General features: G+C 44.5%; 1 protein-coding gene across 1 annotated transcript in view; it reads left to right on the top strand.

The window, feature by feature from the left end:
* Positions 1-785: 785 nt before the first annotated feature.
* Positions 786-27,541, top strand: part of usp19 (ubiquitin specific peptidase 19) — a 149,784-nt gene continuing 123,028 nt past the window's right edge. The window contains exons 1-3 of the mRNA XM_087994568.1: positions 786-1,008; positions 3,058-3,095; positions 19,580-19,870. Of these exons, the coding sequence (XP_087850694.1) occupies positions 19,735-19,870 (136 nt within the window). The 5' untranslated portion in view covers positions 786-1,008; positions 3,058-3,095; positions 19,580-19,734. The remainder of the gene's footprint in view (positions 1,009-3,057; positions 3,096-19,579; positions 19,871-27,541) is intronic.

Genomic DNA, 27,541 nt, shown 5'->3' with positions numbered 1-27,541 from the left:
AAATGCTGTAATTGTGCCACCCTCCTCCACTTCCTCTGGCAGCTCATTCCTGACACACAATACGCTCTGCGTGAAAAACGCGCCCCTTACATCCCTTTCAAATCTTTCTCCGCTTACCTTGAGTTGGATAGAGCTCTCAAGGATTGTGGAATCAAGGGTTATGGAGATAAGGCAGGAACAGGATACTGACTAAGGATGATCAGCCATGATCATATTGAATGGTGGTGCAGGCTCGAAGGGCAGAATGGCCTATTCCTGCACCTATTGTCTATTGTCCTCTCTCCCCTATTCCTCGCCTCACTAGCACGTGGCACGGGCAACAAACCAGAGACAACAACTCTGTTTGTCCTAGCTCTAAGCTTTCATCGTAGCTCCCTGAATTTCTGCTTTAAATCCCCATCTCTCTTCCTACCTATGTCATTGGTGCCAATGTGGACCACGACTTGGGACCCCGACTTTGGGCTGCTCCCCCTCCCCCACAAGGATCCCAAAAACTCCATCAGAGTCTGGATATCATACAAGACACTACATTTCACTGTGTCAGGGTACATGTGGCAGTAATAAAGCAAATCAAACAGCCCCCCCCCACCTCAGGGCCCATTGCTTTCCTCACAGCCCCTCCCCCTCCCCACATTCTCCCGCCACTCACTCTGCTCGACGACAGCTGGCGGCCACGTGCCCGGCCGCGCGCACGCACACGGTCTCCGCCCCGCGAGCGCGCACGCACCGCGCCCCGGATCACGTGACGCGACCCAGCCTGGCGCCGGTGAGGTATTTCCCGTCACCGGAAGTTCAGGATTGTCCGCCGCTGCACCAAGCCCGAGGCCCCGGCTCCGGGCAAGACCGCCAGGCCCCCGGCCCCCGGCGAAGGAGGAAAGGGCCGAGCCGCTGGCTCCTGGGTGAAGAGTTCGGAGTTGAGTCCGGCCCCGATGTCCCGGCAGCGCCGCTGAGCCGCAGGGAGGCGGTCCGGCATCAGCTCCGGGATTTGGGGAGCCCCGAGAGCTGGAGGTGAGAAGGCCGCGGCTCATTGCCTCCGCCCGAGTGTAGGGAGGATGTCGCGGGCGGTGGGATGACCGTGTCCCGTCGAGCGGGAGTGGTTCCCCGGGGGCCCAGTGGGGTGTCCTCTCGGTCCCTGTGTCTATCCCCTTCAGCAGCTCCGTTAGTGACCTGTTGAATTCATTATTGCTGGAGTGCCTTTGCTGTGTTTACTTGGTACCCGCTGCCGAGTTGTTTGGGCCAGCTGGTTTGTTGCTGCCTGATGGGGACCTGTTGGCAGGTTCACACATTCATAGAAACTACATGGATTCATTCACCTTGTCCTCAAGATCGGGTATAAATACTGCTCCTGGAAGCTGGTTATTCTCTAGGTTTATTGTCATTCTGCAATTGGTTGGAACATGTTAGCCCTGCACACTCCATATTTCTTTCTTGAATGTATTCCACTTTTCTGAGACATTTATCTGAAAATGTCTGCTCCGAGTTCACTCTGGGAGAAATCAAATTTGATCTTATTAAAGACCACCGACACTCAGTTGTGAACTTAGATTTCAGGCCCATCCCAGTTCATAACCATATTAAATCTAACAAACTAATGATTGCTGTTTGCAAAGTGCACCCCCACTGATGCTTCAGCCACTTGCACAGCTCTGTTACAAAACGTTAAGTCCAGTACCATTCCTTTCCTTGGAGAGACTTTTATGCACTGGCTGAAAAAAACTGCCCTGAATGTTTTTTAAGAATTCCAAACCCTTCATCCTTTCACAAAATGACTACCCGATTTAATGTTCTTGAGGTGGAAATCTCCAACTATTATTACCTTATTACTTTTACACTTCTCTGAAATTTGCCTATATATCAAGTACCAAGGATCATAGGGACTTGGTTTCTTAAGGTATCAGAGTCGAGAGTGTGGTGCTGGAAAACACAGAAGTTCAGGCAGTATTCAAGGAGCAGGAGAATCGACATTTTGGGTATAAGCCCTTCATCAGGGAAAAGGTATCAGGACAGGTAGATAAAGTGGTTAATAAGATATGTATGCTTGCCATTACCAGTCAAGGCACAGAGTTTAAGAGCAGGGAGGTTGTGCTGAAACTGTGTAAAACATCGGTTAGACCAGAGCTAGAGTATGGTATGCAGTTCTAAAATCCACATTAAGGAGGGATGCAATAGCACGAGAGGATGCAGAGGCGATTTACCAAGATGTTGCCTGGACTTCACCAGTTTCCACATTTTCCCCACCCCCCACCTTACCTCAGTTCCAACCTTCCAGCTCAGTACTGTCCTCATGACCTGTCCAACCTGCCAATCTCCCTTCCCACCTATCTGTTCCCCTCTGATCTATCACCTCCATCCCACCCCCATTCACCTATTGTACTCTTTGCTACCGTCTCCCCCATTTATCTCTCCACCCTGGAGGCTTCCTGCCTCTATTCCTGATGAAGGGCTTTTGCCCGAAACGTCGATTTTCCTGCTCCTCGGATGCTGCCTGACCTGCTGTGCTCTTCCAGCACCACTCTGATCTAAACTCTTGTTTCCAGCATCTGCAGTCCTCACTTTTGCCTTAAGTTAAAAATCACCCAGCACCAGGTTATAGTCCAACAAATTTATTTGGAAGCACTAGCTTTTGTCACAACTACCTGACTGAGATGTATAAAATTACATGGGGTACAGACAAAGTAGACAGGAAGACACTTTTCTCATTGATGGAGGGATCAATGACCAGGAGGTATTGATTTAAGGTATGGGGCAGAAGGCTTAGAGAAGATCTGAGGGAAAACGTTTTCATCCGGTGGCGGTGTGGAATCTGGTACTCTTTGCTAGTAAGGGTGGTAGAGGCATAAACCCTCATTTAAAAACTACTTAAATGTTTATTTGCTATGCCAAGGCATGCAATGCTATGTGCCAAGTGCTGGAAAATGGGATTAGAAAGTTAGGTGGTGATTTTCTCTTGTTAACTTCCTAACTTAATATTTAAATATTATCTGTTTTTCTAGATTGGTGAGTTTTAATCTGCCTCGTCCATGTCTAATATGTTTCACTGTGCTGTTTTATGAATAGATCCTGGAGCCTGAACCATAATTGAATTACTGACTGAGGTGAGTTTTATCTCTCACTCAAGAATAACTTGTGAATTCTAATTTTGCATAACATGTTGGAAAATTGAGATCTTGTTTGGCGATATTGCTTCCTCCTTGCTGTATGGTCCTGCAGTTGTATTACTTGCAGTGAGTGTTTGGGGAGCTGAATCTATAATTCCTTCTTTTTAACTCCATCTATTGATTATATAAAAAAAAGGACTTGCATTTCTTGACTGGCCTTTCATAAACTCAGATATGTTTGAAAACATTTGCTAGTGGAGTGGCTGTGTGTGGCAGTCATTGTAGTGTAGCAAGCAAATCAATATGGTCAGTTGCCGTTTGCAATGGTGCACTTTGTATACAAGATTTTGTGAAATAATGCTCCTATGCAGCACTATAGAGCAGTTCACTGTGTTAAAGGTGCTATAAGATACAAATTGTTGATACTGCTGCATGCAGGGAAATTTGCTAGAGCTGCTCAGGAGGATTTAAAGTAGTAAGGTGGTGGGGGGGAAGGAAAGAAATTAATCTGAGACTGGTACAGTTGAGAGCAGAAGCGAGTCAAACAATCAGGGCAGACAGGGACAAGGTAGGACTAATAAATTAAACTGCATTTATTTCAATGCAAGGGGCCTAACAGGGAAGGCAGATGAACTCAGGGCATGGTTAGGAACATGGGACTGGGATATCTTAGCAATCACAGAAATGTGGCTTAGGGATGGACAGGACTGGCAGCTTCATGTTCCCGGGTATAGATGCTACAGGAAGGATAGAAAATGAGGCAAGATAGGAGGTGGAGTGGCATTTTTGATAAGGGATAGCATTACAACTGTAGTGAGGGAAGATATTCCTGGAAATTTTTCCAGGGAAGTTATTTGTGTGGAACTGAGAAATAAGAAAGGGATGATCACCTTATTGGGATTGTATTATAGACCCCCCTAATAGTCAGAGGGAAATTGAGAAACAAACTTGTAAGGAGATCTCAGCTATCTGTAAGAATAATAGGGTGGTTATGGTGGGGGATTATAACTTTCCAAACATCGACTGGGACTGCCATAGTGTTAAGGGTTTAGATGAAGAGGGATTTGTTAAGTGTGTACAAGACAATTTTCTGATTCAGTATGTGGATGTATCTACTAGAGAAGGTGCAAAACTTGACCTACTCTTGGGAAATAAGGCAGAGCAGGTGACTGAGGGTCAGTCGGGGAGCACTTTGAGGCCAGCGACCATAATTCTATTAGATTTTAAATAGTGATGGAAGAGGATAGACCAGATCTAAAAGTTGAAGTTCTAAATTTGAGAAAGGCCAATTTTGATGGTATTAGGCAAGAACATTTGAAAGCTGACTGGGGGCAGATGTTCGCAGGTAAAGGGACGGCTGGATAATGGGAACCCTTCAGGAATAAGATAACGAGAATCCAGAGAAAGTATATTCCTGTTAGGGTGAAAGGAAAGGCTGGTAGATATAGGGAATGCTGGATGACTAAAAAAAATTGAAGGTTTGGTTAAGAAAAAGAAGGAAACATATGTAAGGTACAGACAGGATAGATCAAGTGAATGCTTAGAAGAATATAAAGAAAGTAGGAGTATACTTAAGAGGGGGCAGCACGGTGGCTCAGTGGTTAGCACTGCTGCCTCACAGCACCAGGGTCCCAGGTTCGATTCCAGCCTTGTGTGACTGCCTGTGTGGAGTTTGCACATTCTCCCTCTGTCTGTGGGTTTCCTCCGGGTACTCCGGTTTCCTCCCACAGTCCAAAGATGTGCAGGTCAGGTGAATTGGCTGTGCTAAATTGCCCATAGTGTTAGGGGCATTAGTCAAAGGGAAATGGGTCTGGGTGGGTTACTCTTCGGAGGGTCAGTGTGGACTGGTTGGGCCGAAGGGCCTGTTTCCACACTGTAGGGAATCTAATCTAATCTAAATCAGGAGGGCAAAAAGGGGACATGAGATAGCTTTGGCAAATACAATTAAGGAGAATCCAAAGGGTCTTTACAAATAAATTATGGACAAAAGGGTAACGAGGGAGAAAATAGTGCCCCTCAAAGATCAGCAAGGCGGCCTTTGTGTGGAGCCACAGAAAATGGGGAAGATACTAAACGAGTATTTTGCATCAGTGGAAAAGGATATGGAAGGTATAGATTGTCGGGAAATAGATAGTGACATCTTGCAGAATGTCCAGATTACAGAGGAGGAAGTGCTGGATGTCTTGAAATAGGTAAAGGTGGATAAATCTCCAGGACCTGATCAGGTGTACCCTAGAACTCTGTGGGAAGCTAGAGAAGTGATTGCTGGGCCTCTTGCTGAGATATTTCTATCATCGAGATATTTCTATCATCGATAGTCACAGGTGAGGTGTCGGAAGACTGGAGGTTGGCTAAGGTGGTGGCCACTGTTTAAGAAGGGTGGTAAGGACAAGCCAGGCAACTATAGACCAGTGAGCTTGATATCAGTGGAGGATAAGTTGTTGGAGGGAATCCTGAGGGACAGGATGTACATGTACTTGGAAAGGCAAGGATTGATTAGGGATAGTCAACATGTTGTGGTTCTGTTCGCCGAGCTGGAAGTTTTTGTTGCAAACGTTTCCTCCCCTGGCTAGGCAACATCATCAGTGCTTGGGAGCCTCCTGCGAAGCACTTCTTTGATGTTTCCTCCGGTGTTTATAGTGGTCTGTCCCTGCCGCTTCCGGTTGTCAGTTTCAACCGTCCGCTGTAGTAGTTGGTATATTGGTCGATGTGTTTGTTGATGGAGTTTGTGGATGAATGCCATGCCTCTACCAACCACTACAGCGGACGGCTGAAACTGACAACCGGAAGCGGCAGGGACAGACCACTATAAACACCGGAGGAAACATCAAATAAGCGCTTCGAAGGAGGCTCCCAAGCACTGATGATGTCGCCTAGCCAGGGGACGAAACTTTTACAACAAAAACTTCCAGCTCGGCGAACAGAACCACAACAACGAGCACCTGAGCTACAAATCTTCGCACTTTGAATAGTCAACATGGCTTTGTGCTTGAGAAATCATGTCTCACAAACTTGATTGAGTTTTTTGAAGAATAAACAAAGACGATTGATGAGGGCAGAGCAGTGATGTGATCTATATAGACTTCAGTAAGGCATTTGGCAAGGTTCCCCATGGGAGACTGGTTAGCAAGGTTAGATCTCATGGAATACAGAGAATACTAGCCACTTGGATACAGAACTGGCTCAAAAGTAGAAGACAGAGGATGGTGTTGTTTTTCAGTCTGGAGGCCTGTGACCAGTGGAGTGCCACAAGGATCGGTGCTGCGTCCTCTACTTTTTGTCATTTATGTAAATGATTTGGATGCGAGCGTAAGAGGTACAGTTAATAAGTTTGCAGATGACACCAAAGTTGAAGGTATAGTGGACAGCGAAGAGGGTTACCTCAGATTACAACAGGATCTGGGCCAATGGGCTGAGAAGTGGCAGATGGAGTTTAATTCAGATAAATGCAAGGTATTGCATTTGGAAAGCAAATCTTAGCAGGACTTATACACTTAATGGTAAGGTCCTAGGGAGTGTTGCTGAACAAAGAGACCTTGGAGGGCAGCTTCATAGCTCCTTGAAAGTAGAGTCGCAGGTAGATAGGATAGTGAAGAAGGTGTTTGGTATGCTTTCCTTTATTGGTCAGAATATTGAGTACAGGAGTTGGGAGGTCATGTTGCGGCTGTACAGGACATTGGTTAGGCCACTGTTGGAATATTGCGTGCTGTTCAGGTCTCCTTCCTATCGAAAGGATGTTGTGAAACTTGAAAGGGTTCAGAAAAGATTTACAAGGATGTTGCCAGGATTGGAGGATTTGAGCTATCGGGAGAGGCTGAACAGACTGGGGCTGTTTTCCCTGGAGCGTCGGAGGCTGAAGGGTGACCTTATGGAGGTTTACAAAATTATGAGACGTATGGATAGGATAAATAGACAAAGTCTTTTCCTTGGGGTTGGGGAGTCCAGAACTAGAGGGCATAGGTTTAGGATGAGAGGGGAAAGATATAAAAGGGACCTCGGGGCAACGTTTTCACACAGAGGGTGGTACGTGTGTGGAATGAGCTGCCAGAGGAAGTGGTGCAGGCTGGTACAATTGCAACATTTAAGAGGCATTTGGATGGGTATATGAATAGGAAGGGTTTGTAGGGATATGGGGTGGGTGCTGGCAGGTGGGACTAGATTGGGTTGGGATATCTGGTCGGCATGGACAGGTTGGACCGAAGGGTCAGTTTCCATGCTGTACATCTCAATGACTCTGACATACATACTGTCAATCCGCGTGCCATTCTTCACAACTTATTTTAATCACCTTAACTGACAGCATTGTGCAATGCATTCTAGAACTGTCCATACTGTTCCAATGCATTATTCGGGTGTTGCAGCGATGCCAGTGTTATACCTTCAAACAATAACCAGGTGATCGGAAATGTCAACCCGGCTGCAGGAAAGTAGATAGAACAACTCAAAGCAGGGGTATGGTGCAAGGTTCGCTTTATTGGTATGCAAGGCACACTTTAAAAAGTAAATCTTAAACATATCATGTGCATTATGTAGGTGTGTAATCTTTTTTGATGAGCAAGGAGCGAAAGAGGGAATTCGCAATTGATCTGGAACAAGTTGTTAAGTTTGGGTTCAATTAATAAGGCAGAACTTTTTCACCAAAAGAGCTGTTACAAGGAAGGGTGTTGGAGCAGAAAAGTAAGTATCTATGATAACAAACAAATCCTAGGATTCTCTGGGAAATCAGGGAGGAGATTGCATAGCCTTTGGCTTTGATCTTTGTCATCATTGTTTACAGGAATAGTGCCAGAAGACTGGAGGATAGCAGATGTTGTTCTCTTGTTCAAGAAGGGGAGTAGAGATAATCCTGGTAATTATAGACCAGTGAGCCTTACTTTGGTTGTGGGTGAAATGTTGGAAAAGATTATAAGAGTAAGGATTTATAATCATCTAGGGATGCATAAATTGATTAGGGATGGACAACACAGTTTTGTGAAGGGTAGGTCATGCCTCACAAACCTTATTGAGTTCTTTGAAAACAACACACTTCCCCATTTCTTACAGCACCAAAAAGGTCAAATGGTTGATGTGGTGTATATGGATTTCAGTAAGGCATTTGGTAAGGTTCCCCATGGTAGGCTATTGCGCAAAATATGAAGACAATGGATTGAGGGTGATTTGGCAGTTTGGCTCAGAAATTGGCTAGCTGAAAGAAGGCAGAAGGTTTTGGTTGATGGGAAATATTCATCCTGGAGTTCAGTTACTAGTGGGGTATTGCAAGGATCTGTTTTGGGTCCACTGGTGTTTGTCATTTACATAAATTACCTGGATGAGGGCATAGAAGGGTGGTAAATTTGCGGATGACACTAAGGTCAGTAAAGTTGTGGATAGTGATGAAGGTTTTGTACGTTACAAAGAGACATAGATAAGCTGCAGAGCTAAGCTGAGAGGTGGCAAATTGAGTTTACTGCGGAAAAGTGTGAAGTGATTCACTTTGGAAGGCGTAATAGGAATACAAAATACTGGGCTAACGGTAAGTTTCTTGGTAGTGTAGATAAGCAGTGAGATCTTGGTGTCCAGGTACATAGATCCTTGAAAGTTGCCACCCAGGTTGATAGGGTTGTTAGAAGGCATATAATGTGTTAGCTTTTATCGGTAGAGAGGTTGAGTTTTAGAACCATGAGATCATGCTGCAGCTGTACAAAACTCTGGTGCGGCCACATTTGGAGTATTGCGTACAGGGTCTGGAAGCTTTGGAAAGGATTCAGAGGAGACTTATTAAGATGTTTCCTGGTATGGAGGGAAGGTCTTATATGGAAAGGCTGAGAGACTTGACGCTATTTTCGTTAGAGAGAAGATTATGAGGCAACTTAATTAAGATCAATAAGATAATCAGAGGGTTAGATAGGTTGGAGAGTGAGAACCTTTTTCCTTGGATGGCGATGGCTGGCATGAGGGGACATAGCTTTAACTTGAGGGGTGATAGATACAGGACAGATGTCAGAGGTAGTTTCTTTACTCAGAGTTGTAGGGGTGTGGAACACACTGCCTGCAACAGTAGTAGACTCGCCAACTTTAAGGGCATTTAAATGGTCATTGGATAAACATATGGGCGAGAATGGAATAGTGTAGTTTAGATGGGCTTCAGATTAGTTCCACAGGTCAGCGCAAAATCGAGGGCCGAAGGACTTTTACTGCGCTGTTATGTTCTATGTTTGATGCTTGCATTTCTGATTTCTGAAGGGAATAGCAGTAAGGTGGTAACTAAGTTGATCTGCATAAAGGAAATGGTACTTGCAGCTAAATTGCCTTTTGATGTTCAAACAAATTTCCATGTGATTCTGTCTTCCGTTCAGTTCTAATCTGCAAAAATGTTGAAATGTTTGAATTGGCCACGATACAGTAGCCACTATTATCTCTTTTTCCTGTTTAATTTTCATGCTGTCTATTTAGATCCTGCTCACTGTGTGGATTCAAAGAATTATTAACTTTATAATAAATTGGACTGAGATTGCACTACAATATGACATTTAATTTGATACTCATGGTTCATGGAAATAAATAACATGTACAATGCTCTTCAAATGGTGCCAAAGATATTTTTGATTTATTCACTCATGGGATGTGGGTATCGCTGGCTGGCTAACATTTATTGGCCATCCCTAGTTGCCCTTGAGAAGGTAGTGAGCTGCCTTCTTAAACCACTGCAGTCCACCTGCTGTGGGTTGACCACTACGCCATTAGGGAGATATTCTAGGATTTTGACCCAGGTCAGGCTGGTGAGTGGCTTGGAGGGGAACCTGCAGGTGGTGGTGTTTGCATGAACATTGTCCTTCTAGATGGAATTGTTCATTGGTTTGGAAGGCGCTGTTTAAGGATCTTGCAATTTCTACAGTGCATCTTTTAGGTAGCGCAGACTGCAGCTGCTGAGCATCAGTGGAGAAGAGAGTGGATGTTTGTGGATGTGGTGCCAGTCAAAACAGGCTGCTTTGTCCCAGATGATGTCAAGCTTCTTGAGTGTTGTTGGCGCTGCACTCATCCAAGGAAGTAGGGAGTATTCCATCAGTCCTGACTTATGCCTTGTAGATGGTAGACAGTCTTTGGGGAGTCAGGAGGTGTGTTATTCGCCTAGACTCTGACCTGCTCTTGTAGCTCCTGTGCAAGTGCAGTTGAGTTTCTGGTTAATGGTACCCAAAATGTTGATAGTAACACAATTGAATGTTAAGGAATAGTGATTACATTACATTGCCTCTTATTGGACATGGCCATTTCCTGACATTTGTGAGGTGTGAATGTTGCTTGCCACTTGTCAGCCCAAACCTGGATATTATGCAGATGTCAGTATCTGAGGAATTGCAAATGGCTCGCAGATACCTCCTCCTACTGCCCCCTTGACCATGACCCCACCCCCCCCCCCCCCCCACCACCAAACCATCATCTCCCAGACCATCCATAACCTCATCACCTCGGGGGATCTCCCATCCACCGCCTCCAACCTCATAGTCCCACAACCCCGCACCGCCCGCTTCTACCTCCTGCCCAAAATCCACAAACCTGACTGCCCCGCCGACCCATTGTCTCCGCCTGCTCCTGCCCCACCGAACTCATCTCCGCATTCCTTGACACCGTCCTGTCCCCCTTAGTCCAAGAACTCCCCACCTACGTTCGGGACACCACCCATGCCCTCCACCTGCTCCAGGATTTTCGCTTCCCCGGTCCCCAACGCCTTATTTTCACCATGGACATCCAGTCCCTGTACACCTCCATCCCCCATCACGAAGGACTCAAAGCCCTCTGCTTCTTCCTTTCCCGCCGTACCGACCAGTACCCTTCCACTGACACCCTCCTTCCACTGACTGAATTGGTCCTCACCCTGAACAACTTCTCTTTCCAATCCTCCCACTTCCTCCAAACCAAAGGAGTAGCCATGGGCACCCGCATGGGCCCCAGCTATGCCTGCCTCTTCGTAGGATATGTGGAACAGTCCATCTTCTGCAACTACACTGGCCCCACCCCCCACCTTTTCTCCGCTACATCGATGACTGTATCGGCGCCGCCTCGTGCTCCCACGAGGAGGTGGGACAGTTCATCCACTTCACCAACACCTTCCACCCCGACCTCAAATTCACCTGGACAGTCTCAGATTCCTCCCTCCCCTTCCTCGACCTTTCTATTTCTATATCAGACGACCGAATCAACACTGACATCTACTACAAACCGACCGACTCCCACAGCTACCTGGACTACACCTCCTCCCACCCTGCCCCCTGTAAAAACGCCATCCCATTCTCCCAATTCCTTCGACTCCGCCGCATCTGCTCCCAGGAGGACCAGTTCCAAAAACGTACAACCCAGATGATCTCCTTCTTCAAGGACCGCAATTTCCCCCCCGACGTGGTCGACGATGCCCTCCACCGCATCTCTTCCACTTCCCGCTCCTCCGCCCTTGAGCCCCGCCACGAGGACAGAAGCCCACTGGTCCTCACCTACCACCCCACCAATCTCCATGTACAGCGTATCATCCGCCGTCATTTCCGCCACCTCCAAACGGACTCCACCACCAAGGATATATTTCCCTCCCCTCCCCTATCAGCATTCCGTAAAGACCACTCCCTCAGTGACTCCCTCGTCAGATCCACACCCCCCCCACCAACCCAACCTCCACTCCCGGCACCTTTCCCTGCAACCGCAAGAGGTGCAAGACATGCGCCCACACCTCCCCCCTCACCTCCCTCCAAGGCCCCAAAGGAAACTTCCATAAACACCACAGATTCACCTGCACCTCCACACACATCATCTATTGCATCCTCTGCACCCGATGTGGCCTCCTCTATATTGGGGAGACCAGCCGGCTACTTGCGGAGCGTTTCAGAGAACACCTCTGGGACACCCGGACCAACCAACCCAACCACCATGTGGCTCAACACTTCAACTCCCCCTCCCACTCCACCAAGGATATGCAGGTCTTTGGACTCCTCCATCGCCAGACCACAACAAAACGACGTTTGGAGGAAGAGCACCTCATCTTCCGCCTAGGAACCCTCCAACCACAAGGGATGAACTCGGATTTCACCAGTTTCCTCATTTCCCCTCCCCCCACCTTGTCTCAGTCAAATCCATCGAATTCAGCACCGCCTTCCTAACCTGCAATCTTCTTCCTGACCTCTCCGCCCCCACCCCAGTCTGACCTATCACCCTCACCTTAACCTCCTTCCACCTATCACATTTCCGATGCCCCTCCCCCAAGTCCCTCCTCCCTACCTTTTATCTTAGCCTGCTGGACAAACTTTCCTCATTCCTGAAGAAGGGCTTATGTCCGTAATGTCGATTCTCCGCTATCCTTCTTTGTGTTAAGTATAACTCCAAGCACTGGTGTGTTTGCTCCCTGATACCCATTGATTCCAATTTTGCTAGGGCTCCTTGATGTGACACTCAATTGAATGCAACCTTGATGTCAAGGATTGTCACTCTCGTCTCACTTGAGTTCAATTTTCTTTAATCCATGTTTGAACCAAGGCTATAATTAGGTAAGGGACTGTGGCCCAGGCGGAATCCAAACTGAGCATCAGTGAGTAGGTTGTTGGTTAAGGAAGTGCTGCTTGATTTCATTGTTGGTGATGCCTTCCATCACCTGACTGATGGGGCGGTAATTGGCTGTGTTGGATTTGTCCTGCTTTTTGTGTACAGGACATGTGTGAGCAAGTTTACACATTAAGTGGATGCAGTGTTGTAGCTGTTTCAGTGTCACTGAGGGATACAGCAAGTTCAGGAACAGAGATCTTCTGTACTGTTGCTGGAATGTTGTCAGAGCTTGTAGCCTTTGCTGTATCCAGTACCTCCAACTGTTTCTTGATATCATGTAGAGTGAATTGAATTGGCTGCAGTCTAGCATCTATCATTTTGGGGACCACTGGTGGAGATAGAGATGGATTATCCACTTGGCAGTTCTGGCTAATGTTGTTGCAAATGCTTCAGCCTTATCTCTTGCACTAATGTGCTGGACCCTTCCATTACTGAAGAGACGGATATTTGTGGAACCTCCTCCTGTGAGTTGTTTTATTGCCCATCGCTATTCATGACCGGATGTGCAGGACTGCAGTGCTTCAATACGATCCATTGGTTATGGGATTGCTTAGCTCTGACTATCACTGTTTATGCTGTTTGGCAGTTTCATCAGGTTGACCCCTCATTTGTAGGTATGTCTAGTGCTACACCTGGCACACCCTCCTGAATTCTCCATTGAACCAGGGTTGGTCCTGTTGCTTGATGGGAATAGTTGAGTGAGGATATGTCAGGCCATGGATTTGCAGATTGTGTTGGAGTACAGTTCTGCTGTTGATAGGCTGGATGCTGGAAGCCGAGTTGCTAGATCTGTTTGAAGTCTGTTACATTTAGCATGATGTTAGTAATGCACAACATGATGGATGATGTTCTCAATGTGTAGGCATGACTTTGTCTCTGCAAGTACTGTGTGGTGGTCACTCTTACACTGTCATGGACAGATGCACCTGCAGCTGGTAGGGTGGTAAGGATGTGATTAAGTATGTTTTTCCCTGCTGTCCAGTTCTGAAGAAGGGTCACTGGACCTGAAATGTTAACTCTGCTTTCAGTCAGATGTTTTTGTTTTTCCCACTTGTTGATTCCCTCACTATCTGCTGAGACCCAGTCTAGTAGCTATGTCCTTCATGATCCAACTAGCAGTGCTGCTGCCAAGCCACTCCTGGTGGTCAACGTTGAAATCCCCACATCTCTGCCATGTGTTTGTAGGAGGACTTTGCAGGGTCAAAAGGATGTTTTTGCTGTTGTCATTTCCGGTACATTGTTGAAACCAGGTGGTCTGACCTATTTCATTTCTTTGAGACTTCATAATGATTAATACAACTGACAGATTTCTGTCATTAGTGAACCAGATTGGGTTTTTCTGACCATCAACAACAGTCATCAGTGGATTCTTAATTCCAAATAGTTTTATTAAATTAAAATTCTGCCATTTGTGGCAGGGTCTGAACCCAGGTCTCCAGAATATTAGCTGAGTTCTGGATTAATAGGTGATTGTAACACTAGGCTATTGCCTCCCAATATCTTTTAAATCCACCTGTTAATTGCACTTCAGCTGAAATTAATCTCTTCCTTCACTCATCTTGTCATGTGCTACCTTTTTGATTCTTGGATCTCTATCCAGTTAAGTATAATCAAGACAGGAAGCAGTATCTTTGTAGCTTCAAGGAATTATACAATGTAAAGATAGAAAAATAGGTTTGTGTTGGAAGAGCAGCCATGATCTTGCTGTATAGTCAAATGAGCTGGAGGTGCCGAAAATTAGCCACTGCATCCTCCATTTTCCTGTGTCCTGAATGGTCTGTGGCATGAACCTTGGTCCCTTGCTTAAGGTTCTTGGAAATAAGTTGAGTTAAAAGTTCAGATGACAAACTAAACTTCAGGAGCAAAAGTTAAATGAGTTACAGACATCATCTGTCTGCTATCCAACTGTCAGTTTCGTTGTTTCATAATGAGACTTGGAGTGAAAGTCATTTATATACCAAATCAGTTTTAAATATTGTCATGGCTTTTGAGGTTGAGAGATTTGGAGCAACTTGTGTTCTTGGTTAGGTGGTAGCCATTGGGTTTCAGATGAGGCAAAACTTAGGCACTGGGTGTAGGAATATTGCAGGTAGATGGAGCAGGGTGTAGGACTTCGATTAGACTTGAGTCTCTGCTTTGAAATGGGGAAGTGGCAGAATGGTGGTTATGTCACTGGGTCAGCAATTTAGAGCCTTAAAGGGCTTGGGTTCAAATCTTATTCAAAGTTTGTGAGAAGATTTGTAGCTTGAGTACTCGTTGTTGTGGTTCTGTTCACCGAGCCGGTAATTTGTGATGCAGACGTTTCGTCCCCTGTCTAGGTGACATCCTTAGTGCTTGGGTGGTGGCTGCTGTAATCTATAATTAAGACAAAATTGAAATGAAACGGTTTCGTTTTCATCATTAATCTGTCATAAATTGTCATAACCCATCTGATTCATAATGCTCTTCAGGGAGGGGAAATCAGTTGTCCTTGCCCAGTCTGGCCTGCATGTTACTCCAGACCCACTGCAATATGGTTGTCTAGGAAACCACTCATTTCAAGGACAGTGTCAGAGTGATCTCCCATTTTTGATAACTCAAGTTTAGTTTCTGTTTCAGTTTCTTTCTTCATTGGCCTATAACTCATCCCATGCAAGAGAGGAAATGAAATGGGATCCAAATTTGAGTCATAGTCTTACATCATGGAGAGAGGCCCTTTGGCCCAAACAGATCCATGCCGACCAAAATGTTCATCCATGCTAACACCATTTCCCTGCACTTGGCCCATATCCTTCTAATGCTTTCTGGTCCATCTATTTATCCAAATGTCTTTTGAATGTTGTTAATGTACCCACCTGAATCACTTCCGCTGGCAGCTCATGCCATATGCGTACCACCATATGTTTAAAAAAAAAGTTGCCCCATAAGTTCGCATTTTTAGTCTTTCCTCTCCGGTTCCCTTTTATTCTTTCCCCTCTAACCTTAAACTGATGCCGTCTAGTCCTTGATTCCTCAATCTTGGGAAAAAGACTGAGTGCGTTCACCCTATCCATGCCTCTCAGATCTTGTACTCGGCTATAAGGTCCTATCAGTCTCCTACACTCTAAAGAAAAAACTCCTAGCTTGTCCAACCTCCCTATAACGCAGACCATTGAGTCTTGGCAACATCCTTGTAACTTTCTTCTGCACTCTTTCCGGTTTAATAACATTCCTATAATGACAAGGTGACTAAAACTGAACACAATACTCCAAGTTCGACCTCACCAATGTCCTTTATAACTGCAACATAATTCCTCAATTCTATACTTGATACCCTGACTGATGAAGGCCAGTGTGCCAAAAGCTGCCTTCACTGCCCTGTCTACCTATGATTCCACTTTCAGAAAACCATGCACCTGAACTCCAAGATCCCTCTATCCCACTACACTCCTTAAGGCTCTATCATTCACCATGAAACTCCTACTTTGATTTGATTTCCCAAAATGCAAGACCTCGCACTTATCTATATTAAACTCCATTTGTCATTTCTCAGTCCATTTCCCCAGCTGATCAAGACTTTGCTGCAATTTCTGATGACCTTCCTCACTGTCCAAAATAACGTCTATTTTAATATCATCAGCAAACCTGTTAATCGTGCGTTGTACATTCTCATCAGAATCATTAATATCAATAACAAACAGTAATGAGCCCAGCACCAACCCCTGAGGTACACCACTAGTCACAAGCCTCCAGTCTTCATCCTTCCACTATTAACCTCTGCTTCCTACCATCAAACTGAATCTCACCATAAGTGTTGAAAGTTGAACTTAATGAAACAAAGCTGGAATTGAAAGCTAGTCTAATAAAGTCCATGTAACTGCTGTCGGTCTGGTTCACTAATGCCCTTTATGAAAGGACATCTGGCATTCTTCTTTGGCCTACATGTGACTCTAGATCCACAGAAATTTGTTTGAATCTTAACTTCCATCTGAAATCGCGTGGCAGCGATAACTTCAGGCAACAAATTTAGCCCTTCCTAGCAACACCCAAATCCCATACAAAAATAAAATAAAACTTCAGTTAGTTCAATCGAAATATTTCTGAGCACTGTTGTTGATATACCTAATGAGAAAAACATGGATAGTCTTTCAGGATTTGTTTCTCTGTCAAGACATGGCAGTATCTGTGGAAACTTTGGATAATCACAATATGGGAAAATTGGAATGGGCAGCAAATATTGACTTTTTAACAGTATTCCTATTCAATGAATAAAGAAATTAAGCAATTCTACTTGAAAAATCTATTTCTTGTTTTGTTACAGAAAATATTTTTTAGTTGGTTGATCAAGTGCTTTGTAAGGATGTGTTTGTGAGTCTCAGTTCAAATGCCATTGCCTCAGGGAAATGAGATGTTTGCATCTCATTGGAAACTAATGACGTGATTCTTTTTAAGCTTTTGGAGGCTTTCCTATTAGTGTTTTAAACTGTATCTTTTCCCCTAGCCAATCTAGATTGAAACTGATCCCTTATGATCTTGTAGTATGAGTATAACATAAAGACAGCATTGTTCTTTTTATTATTGTGGTCTAAAGTGGGAAAAGGACTGATTTTACATCCAAGGTCTAGATAAGGAATTGCTATACTTGTGAAAACAGCATACTAGAACTCATTGCAAGTTGTATTTACACTGCTTTGCAAGCAGTTGGGGAGGAGAGCTAAGACAGCAGGACTTCGGGGTGTGAGCAGTGTGAGATTTAGCTGGCATCCGGCTACTGATTCGTTTATTCAATTTGTGAACAGCTGTGAATGCCAGAGATCATTGGCTATCAGAAACTCTCTGGATCCTAGGCAGCTGAAAGTCAATACAGGGGAGGTGATGGTGTATTGGTAATGGGCTGGTGATCCAGAACCTCGAGTTAATATCCTGGGGACACTGGTTTGAAACCTGCCATGGCAGATGGTGAAATTTTGGATTCATTAAAAAAAACCTAACCAGTGGCAGTCGCTGCTGATTGTTGTAGAAAACCATCTGTTTCACTATTGTCCTTTAGAGAAGGAAATCTGCCATCCTTTCCTCCAGTCTGGCCTACACGTGACTGCAGACCTACAGCAATATGGTTGACTTCTAACTGCCATCCGGGCCCATCCCTCATTGCCCAAAGTGCTGAACCATGATTTTTTTTAAATCACTAGTTTTATACCCTCCTATTCTTGTTCCTTTAATGAACAGGAGCAATTTCTCCTTTACTGGTCTCAACCCCTAGTGATGTGTTAGTTTCAACCTCTGAAAGTCCACTCAAATCTTCGTAAACATTTGAAAGGTGGTAATCGATTACACTTCAAGCAGCGAGGGTTGAATGTCTATTTATCCTGTTCTGAAACCATAGTACAATTATTTTAGTACCAAGTAAAGTCCCTTATTTGTGTTAACAAAACTTAGCATAATTCCAAAATTTCTTCGAGGTATGCAAATCTCACCTAGGTGGCTATAAGTAGAGTTCCATGCAGAGATAACTGCGTGTTCATTTTGCTATCTTGTTTTTACAAATAAACTTGACTTGTTTTTCCTAACAATACTTGGCAAGAATACCAATATACCAGAATATCATCCCTTGGCTGACAAACAAGGAAACTATGTTGAACCTCTTATTTCCTCTTGATGCTGTTCAGCAAACCTATAAAGTAAATTGGGATTAGTCTCAAGATCCACGTAGTGCTTTTCAGTTCTTGCGTTGTCCCAAAGTTGGTGGTGGCAATAACCCACTAATGAGTACAGTTGTCACTTCTGAGAATCCATGTCACTGTTCATGGGTTCTGTAGGTCCTTGTGTGGCTGACGAACCTGATCCTAGACCTGAATCTCCCACCACGTTTGAAGTGGTCCTTGACCTTGAAATCTCTGCCACTAGTAAACACAAACTGACAAGGGCACTGAACTCGAAACATTAACTCAGTTTCTCTCTCCACTAATGCTGCCAGACCTACTGAGTTTCTCCAGCAATTCCTGTTTTTGTTTCAGATCTCCAGCATCAATAGTTTTGTTTTATTTTACATTTGGCCCCTCTGTTTCTCATGCACAAGGCTGAGAGAGACAAAACTTTTAACCTGCTAGATTCGAGGGTTACAGGGAAGTGGAGCTGGTGCTTAGCTGTGATCTCGTTGAATGACATAGTAAACTCAGTGGGCCTGTTGGCCTGCCTCGGCCATATTTTACAGTTTAAACCCTTGAGATATCTGGACTCTGTTACAATTTTGACCTCTTATACATCTCTGATTTTAGTTGCTGCACCTTTAGCAGTTATGCATTCAGGCTCTGGAATTCCCTCTCCTTAACCTGTCTACTTGTTTACAACTCTTAAGATGCTCCTTAAAGCCTACCAGTTTGATCAAGATTTTGATCACCTGTCTTACCTGATATCTCATTCTGTACCTTGATGTTAAAAATATGGTTTTGATCAATATACTATCTTCTTGGAACTTAGATTAAATGAATACCAAGGCAGAAATTGCTGAGAAAAAAATAAGCAGGTCTGGCAGCATCTGTGGAGAAAGCAGAGTTAAAATTTCTGATTTCCAGCATCAGCAGTTAATTCTCGTTTAAAAAATTCAATATTGTTAAGAAATAATTATTGATGAGTACACCAGAATGCGCACTCATGCTCTTTCTTGGGATCTTTTCTGACCATCTGAAAGGACAGGGTGCGGTCTCGGTTAATAGTCTATCAATATTGTATTGGGTATGTTTGTCCAAATTTGTGGAACTCGAAAGGTGAAGCCTTAAACCTCTGAACAGCCACACTTCACAGCAAATATGTATTGATACTCCCTGCTGAAGTCATGAGAAGTGAAGCTGTTAGTGCTGAACAGAATTGTGATTTTAATATTACTAAAAGTGTACAAACTGTTGAAAGGCATTTTCTAGTTTCACAAATGGTGAATAACTTGTCCATAACTTTTGTTGCAGTCTGACTTGCTGTGACCAGACCAGTCTTTCATTTTTCAAGAGCTCATCCAGTCAGAGCCGCCAAAATAGCTGGGCCAGGCAAGAAGCGAAGAAATCCTGAGCCAGACCCCATTAGTGACGCAAGCAGCGCTCCTGTGTTGGCCAAGAAACTGAAAATGGCCGGCACGGCTGAGAACAGGAGGAAACTGGGTTGGAATCCGGAGGAGGCCACAAACAAGAAGAAACTGAAGGACAAAGTCAACCAAGAGAACAAGGATGGAAAGACAACTGTCGGTGGTGAACCCAAGAAAGGTAAAGAGATTTGAATCAGATAATGGTCCCATATGAGTCAAGGTAATAGTTCCCCATGACATGTTATTTTGGGGCTAAGATAGGTGGCATCCAAACAAGAAGCAGGAGTTGGCCAATCAGCACCTCAAATCTGCTCTGCCATTCAGTAAGATCACGGCTAATCTGACTGTAACCTTGAATGTGCATTTCTACCCATTCCTGATAACATTTTCACTCCCTGAAGAGTGAAGAAGCTATCCACGACTGCTGTGAAAATATTCAAGGACTCTGCCTCCACTGCCTTTTCCTGAAGAATTCCAAAGCAATACAAACCTCAGAAAAATTTAGTTTTCTCTCTATTTTAAATGATCCTATGTTCTAGGTTTTCCCGCAATATGGAACATCCTTTACACATCTACCTTATCAAAAATCCACAGGATCTTTTATTTCAATCAAGTCACCTCTTACTGTCTAAACTCAGTGGATACAAGTAACTTTCTTCCTGTCACGTGGCTGTTGTGAGGTTCCACTGTTAATCTCAGACCTCTAAGATCCGTGTATTGGGTAAACATATTACAGGGAATGTTGAATACAAGCCGAGCCTGTTCAACCTTTCCAGATAAGAAGCTACTCTCAACTGCCATTCAAGGGGCTAGTTTAGTATGCTATCTCTGATTTGCTTTCTAAATGTTTAAATTCATTCCATAAATCAGGCGACCAAAACTTTATGCAGTACTTGCCAATGTTTTTAAGTGTATTTCTGGTAGCTTTCCTAATAATGAAGTTTCAGAGAAGCCAAGTTGCGTCTATTTTCACTGAGGAAGATACCAGAAATCATCTGGAACTAGTGATCCAGGTGACTTGGGAGAATGAGGAATTTAAGGAAGTTGGGTATTACTTTCCTTTTCCTTTTTTTAAAAAAAAGACTGTGAGGTGATAAGTCTGCAGAACGTGATGGGTGGTCTACCTTCCAGGGTGATGTAGTTGCTGGTCAGAGAGAGAGTTGTTGTATTGGTGATTATCTTGCAAAATTCAACTGATTCTAGAATGATTCTATCGGGGTCATTCTTTCAGTAAGAACAGAGAAAATAATAAAAGGGAGGGGTGGTGTGGCATTGTTTGTCAAGGACAGTATTACAGTTGCAGAAAGGACATTTGAGGACTCAGCTACTGAGGTAGTATGGGCTGAGGTTAGAAACAGGAAAGGAGAGGTCACCCTGTTGGGAGTTTTCTATAGGCCAACGTATAGTTCCAGAGATGTTGAGGAAAGGATAGCAAAGATGATCCTCGATAGCAGCGAGTGTGACAGGAAAGTTGTTTTGGGGGACTTTAACTTTCTAAATATTGATTGGGAATACCAAAGTTCAAGTACTTTAGATGGGTCAATTTTTGTCGCAATGTGTGCAGGAGACACGGTATGTAGACCGGCCAACGAGGCCACATTAGATTTGGTCCTGGGTAATGAAACAGGCCAGGTGTTAGATTTGGCAATAGGTGAACACTTTCGTGATAGTGACCACATTCGGTTATGTTTACTGTTGTGATGGAAAGGGATAGGTGTATACCACAGGGTAAGAGTTATAGATGGGGGAAAGGCAATTATGATGGAATTAGGCAAGATTTAAGATGCATTGGGTGGGAATGTAAACTCTAGGGGATGGACATAGTTGAGATGTGGAGCTTATTCAAACAGCTATTGCGGATGCTTGATAAGTATGTACCTGTCAGGCAGGGAGGAAGTTGTTGAGCACAGCAGCTGTGGTTTACTAAGGAAGTTGAATCTCTTGTCAAGAGGAATAGGAAGGCTTGTGTTAGGATGAGATGTGATGGATCAGTTAGAGCGATTGAGAGTTACACGTTGGCAATTCTGGAAAGCATGAAAATAGGTAAGTCCTCTGGGCCGGATAGGATTTATCCGAGGATTCTCTGGAAGGCCAGGAAGGAGATTGCTGAGCCTTTGGCTTTAATCTTTCTGTCGTCATTGTCCACAGGAATAGTGCCAGAAGACTGGAGGATAGCAAGTGTTGTTCCCTTGTTCAAGAAGGGGAGTAGAAACAACACTGGTAATTATAGACTAGCGAGCTTTACTTTGGTTGTGGGTAAAGTGTTGGAAAGGATTATAAGAGAGAGGATTTATAATCATTAAGAAAGTAATAAGTTGATTAGGAATAGTCAACACGGTTTTGTGAAGGGTAGGTCGTGCCTCAAAACCTTATTGAGTTCTTTGAGAAGGTGACCAAACTGGTGGATGAGGGTAAAGCAATTGATGCGGTATACGTGGGTTTCAGTAAGGCATTTGATAAGGTTCCCCATGGTAGATTATTGCAGGTCAGATGGAGGCATGGGATTGAGGGTGATTTAGCAGTTTGGATCAGAAATTGGCTAGCTAAACAAAGACAGAGGGTGATAGTTGATGGGAAATATTCATTCTGGAGTTTAGTTACTAGTGGTATACTGCAAGGATCTGTTTTGGATCCACTGTTGTTTGTCATTTTTGACCTGTATGAGGGCATAGAAGGATGGGTACATAAATTTGTGGATGACACTAAGGTCGGTAGAGTTGTGGATAGTGTTGAAGGATGTTGAAGGTTACAGAGAGACATAGATAAGCTGCAGAGCTGGGCTGAGAGGTGGCAAATGGAGTTTAATGTGGAAAATGTGAGGTGATTCACTTTGGAAGGAGCAACAGGAGTTTGGAGTACTGAGCTAATGGTAAGATTCTTGGTAGTGTGGATGAGTAGAGAAATCTCTGTCAGTGTACCTAGATCATTGAAAGCTGCCACCCGTGTTGATAGAGTTGTTAAGAAGGCGTACGGTGTGTTTGCTTGTATTGGTAGAAGAATTGCGTTTTGGAACCATGAGGTCATGCTGCAGCTGTATAAAACTGTATTGCTTACAGTTCTGTTCACCGCATTATAGGAAGGATGTGGAAGCTTTGGAAAGGGTGCAGAGGAGATTTACCAGGATGTTGTCTGGTCTGGAAGGAATGCCTTACGAGGAACGGTTGAGGGACTTTTTGTTTTGTTTTTGTTTGAGACTGTTTTTATTAGAGAGAAGGAGGTTGAGAGGTGACTTCATTGAGACATATAAGATAATCAGGGGTTAGATAGGGTGGGCAGTGAGAATCTTCTTCCTCTGGCAATGGCAATCACGAGGGGATATAGCTTTAAATTGGGGGATGATAGATAAAGGACAGATGTCAGAGATAGTTTTCTTTACTCGGAGACTAGTAGGGGCATGGAACACACTGCCTGCAACAGTAGTAGACTCACCAACTTTAAGGGCATTCAAATGGTCATTGGATAGGCATATGGGCGAGAATGGAATAGGTTAGATGGACTTCAGATTGGTTCCACAGGTTGGTGCAACATCAAGGGCCGAAGGGCCTGTACTGTGCTGTAATGTTAATTGTACTAGCCTCCATCACTTCCTCAGGCAGCTCCTTCCATACGTGTGCCACCCTCTGCGTGAAAAAGCCGCCCCTTAGGTCTTTTTTATATATTCCCTCTCTTACCCTATACCTGTGCCCTCTAGTTCTCGATTTCCCCCACCCAGGGAAAATACCTTGTCTATTTACCCTATCCATGCCCCCCATGATTTTAAAAACCTCTATAAGGTCACCCCTCAGCCTCTGACACTCCAGGGCAAACAGGCCCAGCCTGTTCAGCTTCTCCCTCTAGCTCAAAACTTCCAACTCTGGCAACATGGGCGGCACGGTGGCACAGTGGTTAGCACTGCTGCCTCACAGCGCCAGAGATCCGGGTTCAATTCCCACCTCAGGCGACTGACTGTGTGGAGTTTGCACGTTCTCCCCGTGGGTTCTCTGCGTGGGTTTCCTCCGGGTGCTCCGGTTTCCTCCCACAGTCCAAAGATGTGCAGGGTCAGGTGAATTGGCCATACTAAATTGCCCATAGTGTTAGGTAAGGGGTAAATGTAGGGGTATGGGTGGGTTTCGCTTCGGCGGGTCGGTGTGGACTTGTTGGGCCGAAGGGCCTGTTTCCACACTGTAATCTAATCTAATCTAGGGCGGCACGGTGGCACAGTGGTTAGCACTGCTGCCTCACAGCGCCAGAGACCCGGGTTCAATTCCCGCCTCAGGCGACTGACTGTGTGGAGTTTGCACATTCTCCCCGTGTCTGCGTGGGTTTCCTCCGGGTGCTCTGGTTTCCTCCCACAACCCAAAGATGTGCAGGTTAGGTGGATTGGCCATGCTAAATTGCCCACAGTGTTAGGTAAGGGGTAAATGTAGGGATATGGGTGGGTTGCGCTTCGGCGGGTCGGTGTGGACTTGTTGGGCCGAAGGGCCTGTTTCCACACTGTAAGTAATCTAATCTAAACATTCTTGTAAATCTTTTCTGAACCCTTTCAACTTTCACAACATCCTTCAGATAGGATGGAGACCAGAATTGCACGCAATATTCCAACAGTGGCCTAACCAACGTCCTGTACAGCCACAACATGACCTCCCAACTCCTGTACTCAATACTCTGACCAATAAAAGAAAGCTTACCAAACACCTTTTTCACTATCCAATCTACGTGCGACTCTACTTTCAAAGAGCTATGAACCTGCACTCCAAGGTCTCTTTTTGTTTCAGCAACACTCTCTAGGACCTTACCATTAAGTGTATAAGTCCTGCTAAGATTTGCTTTCCCAAAATGCAGTACCTCGCAATTATTTGAATTAAACAGTATCTGCCACTTCTCAGCCCATTGGCCCATCTGATCAAGATTTCGTTGTAATCTGAGGTAACCCTCTTCGCTGTCCACTACACCTCCAATTTTGGTGTCACCTGCAAACTTACTAACTATACCTCTTAAGCCCAAATCCAAATTATTTATATAAATAATGAAAAGTAGTGGACCCAGCACTTCAATGATCACAGGCCTCCAGTCTGAAAAACAACCCTCCACCCCCACCACCCTCTGTCTTCGAGCCATTTCTGTATCCAAATGGCTAGTTCTCCCTGTATTCCATGAGATCCAACCTTGTTAACCAGTCTCCCATGGGGAATCTTGTTGAACGCTTTACTGAAGTCCATAAAGATCACATCCACCACTCTGCCCTCATCAATCCTCTTTGTTACTTATTCAAAAAATTCAATCAAGTTTGTGAGACATGATTTCCCACGCACAAAGCCATGTTGACTATTCCTAATCAGTCCTTGCCTTTCCAAATACATGTACATCCTGTCCCTCAGGATTCCCTCCAACAACTTGCTCACCACCGATGTCAGGCTCACTGGTCTATAGTTCCCTGGCTTATCCTTACCACCCTTCTTAAACAGTGGCACCATGTTGCCCAACCTCCAGTCTTCAGCACCTCACCTGTGACTATTGATGGTAGAAATATCTCAGGAAGAGGCCCAGCAATCACTTCTCTAGCTTCCCACAGAGTTCCAATGTACATCTGATCAGGTCCTGGAGATTTATCCTCTTTTATGCGTTTCAAGACATCCAGCACTTCCTCCTCTGTAATATGGACATTTTTCAAGATGTCACCATCTACATTCTGTATCTTCCATGTCCTTTTTCACAGTAAGCACTGATGCAAAATACTTATTTAGTATCTCACTCGTTTTCTGCGGCTCCACACAAAGGCTGTCTTGCTGACCTTTGAGAGGTCCTATTCTCTCCCTAGTTACCCTTTTGTCCTTAATGTATTTGTAAAATGGAATCTCCTTAGCTCTATTTTCTAAAGTTTTCTCATGTCCCCTTTTTGCCCTCCTGATTTCCCTTTTTTGTCATTAGTTTTACTGAGAAAAAGATTTTAAATTTTTTACAAAATTACAAAATCACTACAAAATAGTATAACATTATGACGACAATAACAGTAAACTAAATGCTAATGTACTCCACAAATCTCTGAGAGAGGAAAACAACTTGAAAAACTACAATTCAATAAATAACGATAAAAAAACTGAAACCAAGTTGAACCAAGGAATTTAAATTAAGTTGCTGCACTCAACACAATCCTACCAAAGTTCCCCACCACCGGGAGCATCAGTAGGCAAGCCTGTATTTGTTCAGGTTTCTTGCCCCCGCCAGGGGCTCCCGGACCGCTAGACATAGCCCTCATGACTACACAAAGGCCCTGACCAATATAGCCGACAGTTCTGTGTCTATATAATTCCGAAAGGGCCGTCACGTTCTATAAAACAGTTCCATTTTCTGGTGCACCATACTTGTAAGGAAGTCCGGGAGATGTGCTCCATAACTAATCTACGCCACCCCGAGAGTCCAGGGGGATTCTGACACCCAGCTCATTAGAATGTTCTTCCTCGCACAGAATGAAAGAATATGAAACAGTTTCTTCCCATGCACCTCCAAAGAGGGGAGTTTTGGCAAACTCGAGGAGGGACACCGATCCACCTTATTCTCTGTTCCCAAGATCCCTTCCAAAACACTCACTATGGCACCCCAATACCTATGAAGCTTGTGGCATGACCATAAGCAATGAGTAAGAGTGCCAACATCTGTTTTACAATTGGGGCACATTGGGAATGCTCCTGTCTTAAATTTCGCAAGCTGCTCCGGTGCCAAATGAGCCCTGTGGTGTCCCTTCAACTGCATAGCCTGCGTCCTGTTACAAATCAAAATCTTCCTTCCATTCTCCCAAATATCCTTTCATGCCTCTGAGATTTCCAGCCCAATTCCAGAGTCCAGATTCCGCACAGCCGCTCAATGACCTTCGAAACGTTACCTCCTAACAAGTGATAGAAGCTGCTGACTCAGAGAGTGCCCATAGACTTAAGCACATTCTTCTCCATATCCAACTTATAAGGACTAACCATCAATGCAGTCTTTTTCTGTATAAAGTCCCTAACCTGAATGTAACGAAAGTGGTCCCTCCTAGATAGCTCATATTTCTGACTCAGCTGCTCGAAAGACATCATAACCTCTCCATCAAATAAATTTCCCAAATAGGAGACTCCTCGAGCTTAAAGCCAGAGTCCATTGATTCTGGCCAGAATCCTAATATTCCTCCTATGGGAGTGAAAGGGGAAGTTTCTGTAAGTTGCTTTCACCTTGTCGCATCATTCTCCATGCATTAACTGTGTTAAGGATAGCCTGGTTTCTGTGATGGTCCATAATAGTCCTCATCTTGTCCATAAACAACAAATTGATGAGGGGTCATTTTGCTTGGGAGGCCTCGATGTCCAACCAGATTGACCATGGGTCCTGGCAGGCCCAGTCAGCCATGCAGGATAGTAAGGAACTCAATTGATATTTCTTAAAATTTGGGAAATGCAAATCTCCCATCCCCTACGGAAGCTGCAATTTGTCCAGCTTAATAAGAGGCCACCTATGATGCCAAATGAAAGATCCAAGCCAACTGTGATGCTTCTGTAGTGCTTGCCTCGGCAACATCATAGGGAGTATTTGCATGGGATTTAATAAGCAAGGAAGAACATGCATTTTGAGCAGAGCTATTCTACCCAATCAGGATATCGGAAGATCCTCCCAGCATCGAAGGTCCTGTCTTATCGTCTCATGCAACTGCATAAAGTTAACTTCATATAATTGACCCAAGGCATTTTTATCACCCTGGCCTAAATACAGGAAACCTCCCTGTGACCACCTAAAAGGGAAACTGGTTCCATTCCCAAGATCAGATATTTTAGTAAGGCCTACCACAGGCATGGCTTCTGACTTGTTAAAATTAATTTTATACCCTGAAAACGAACCACAT

This window comes from Chiloscyllium plagiosum, unplaced genomic scaffold (genome assembly GCF_037043375.1).
Source record: "Chiloscyllium plagiosum isolate Xiang-an unplaced genomic scaffold, Cpla_swu_hap1 HiC_scaffold_14, whole genome shotgun sequence".
Classification (NCBI taxonomy): domain Eukaryota; kingdom Metazoa; phylum Chordata; class Chondrichthyes; order Orectolobiformes; family Hemiscylliidae; genus Chiloscyllium; species Chiloscyllium plagiosum.
This window is presented reverse-complemented; position numbering and strand designations above follow the sequence as displayed.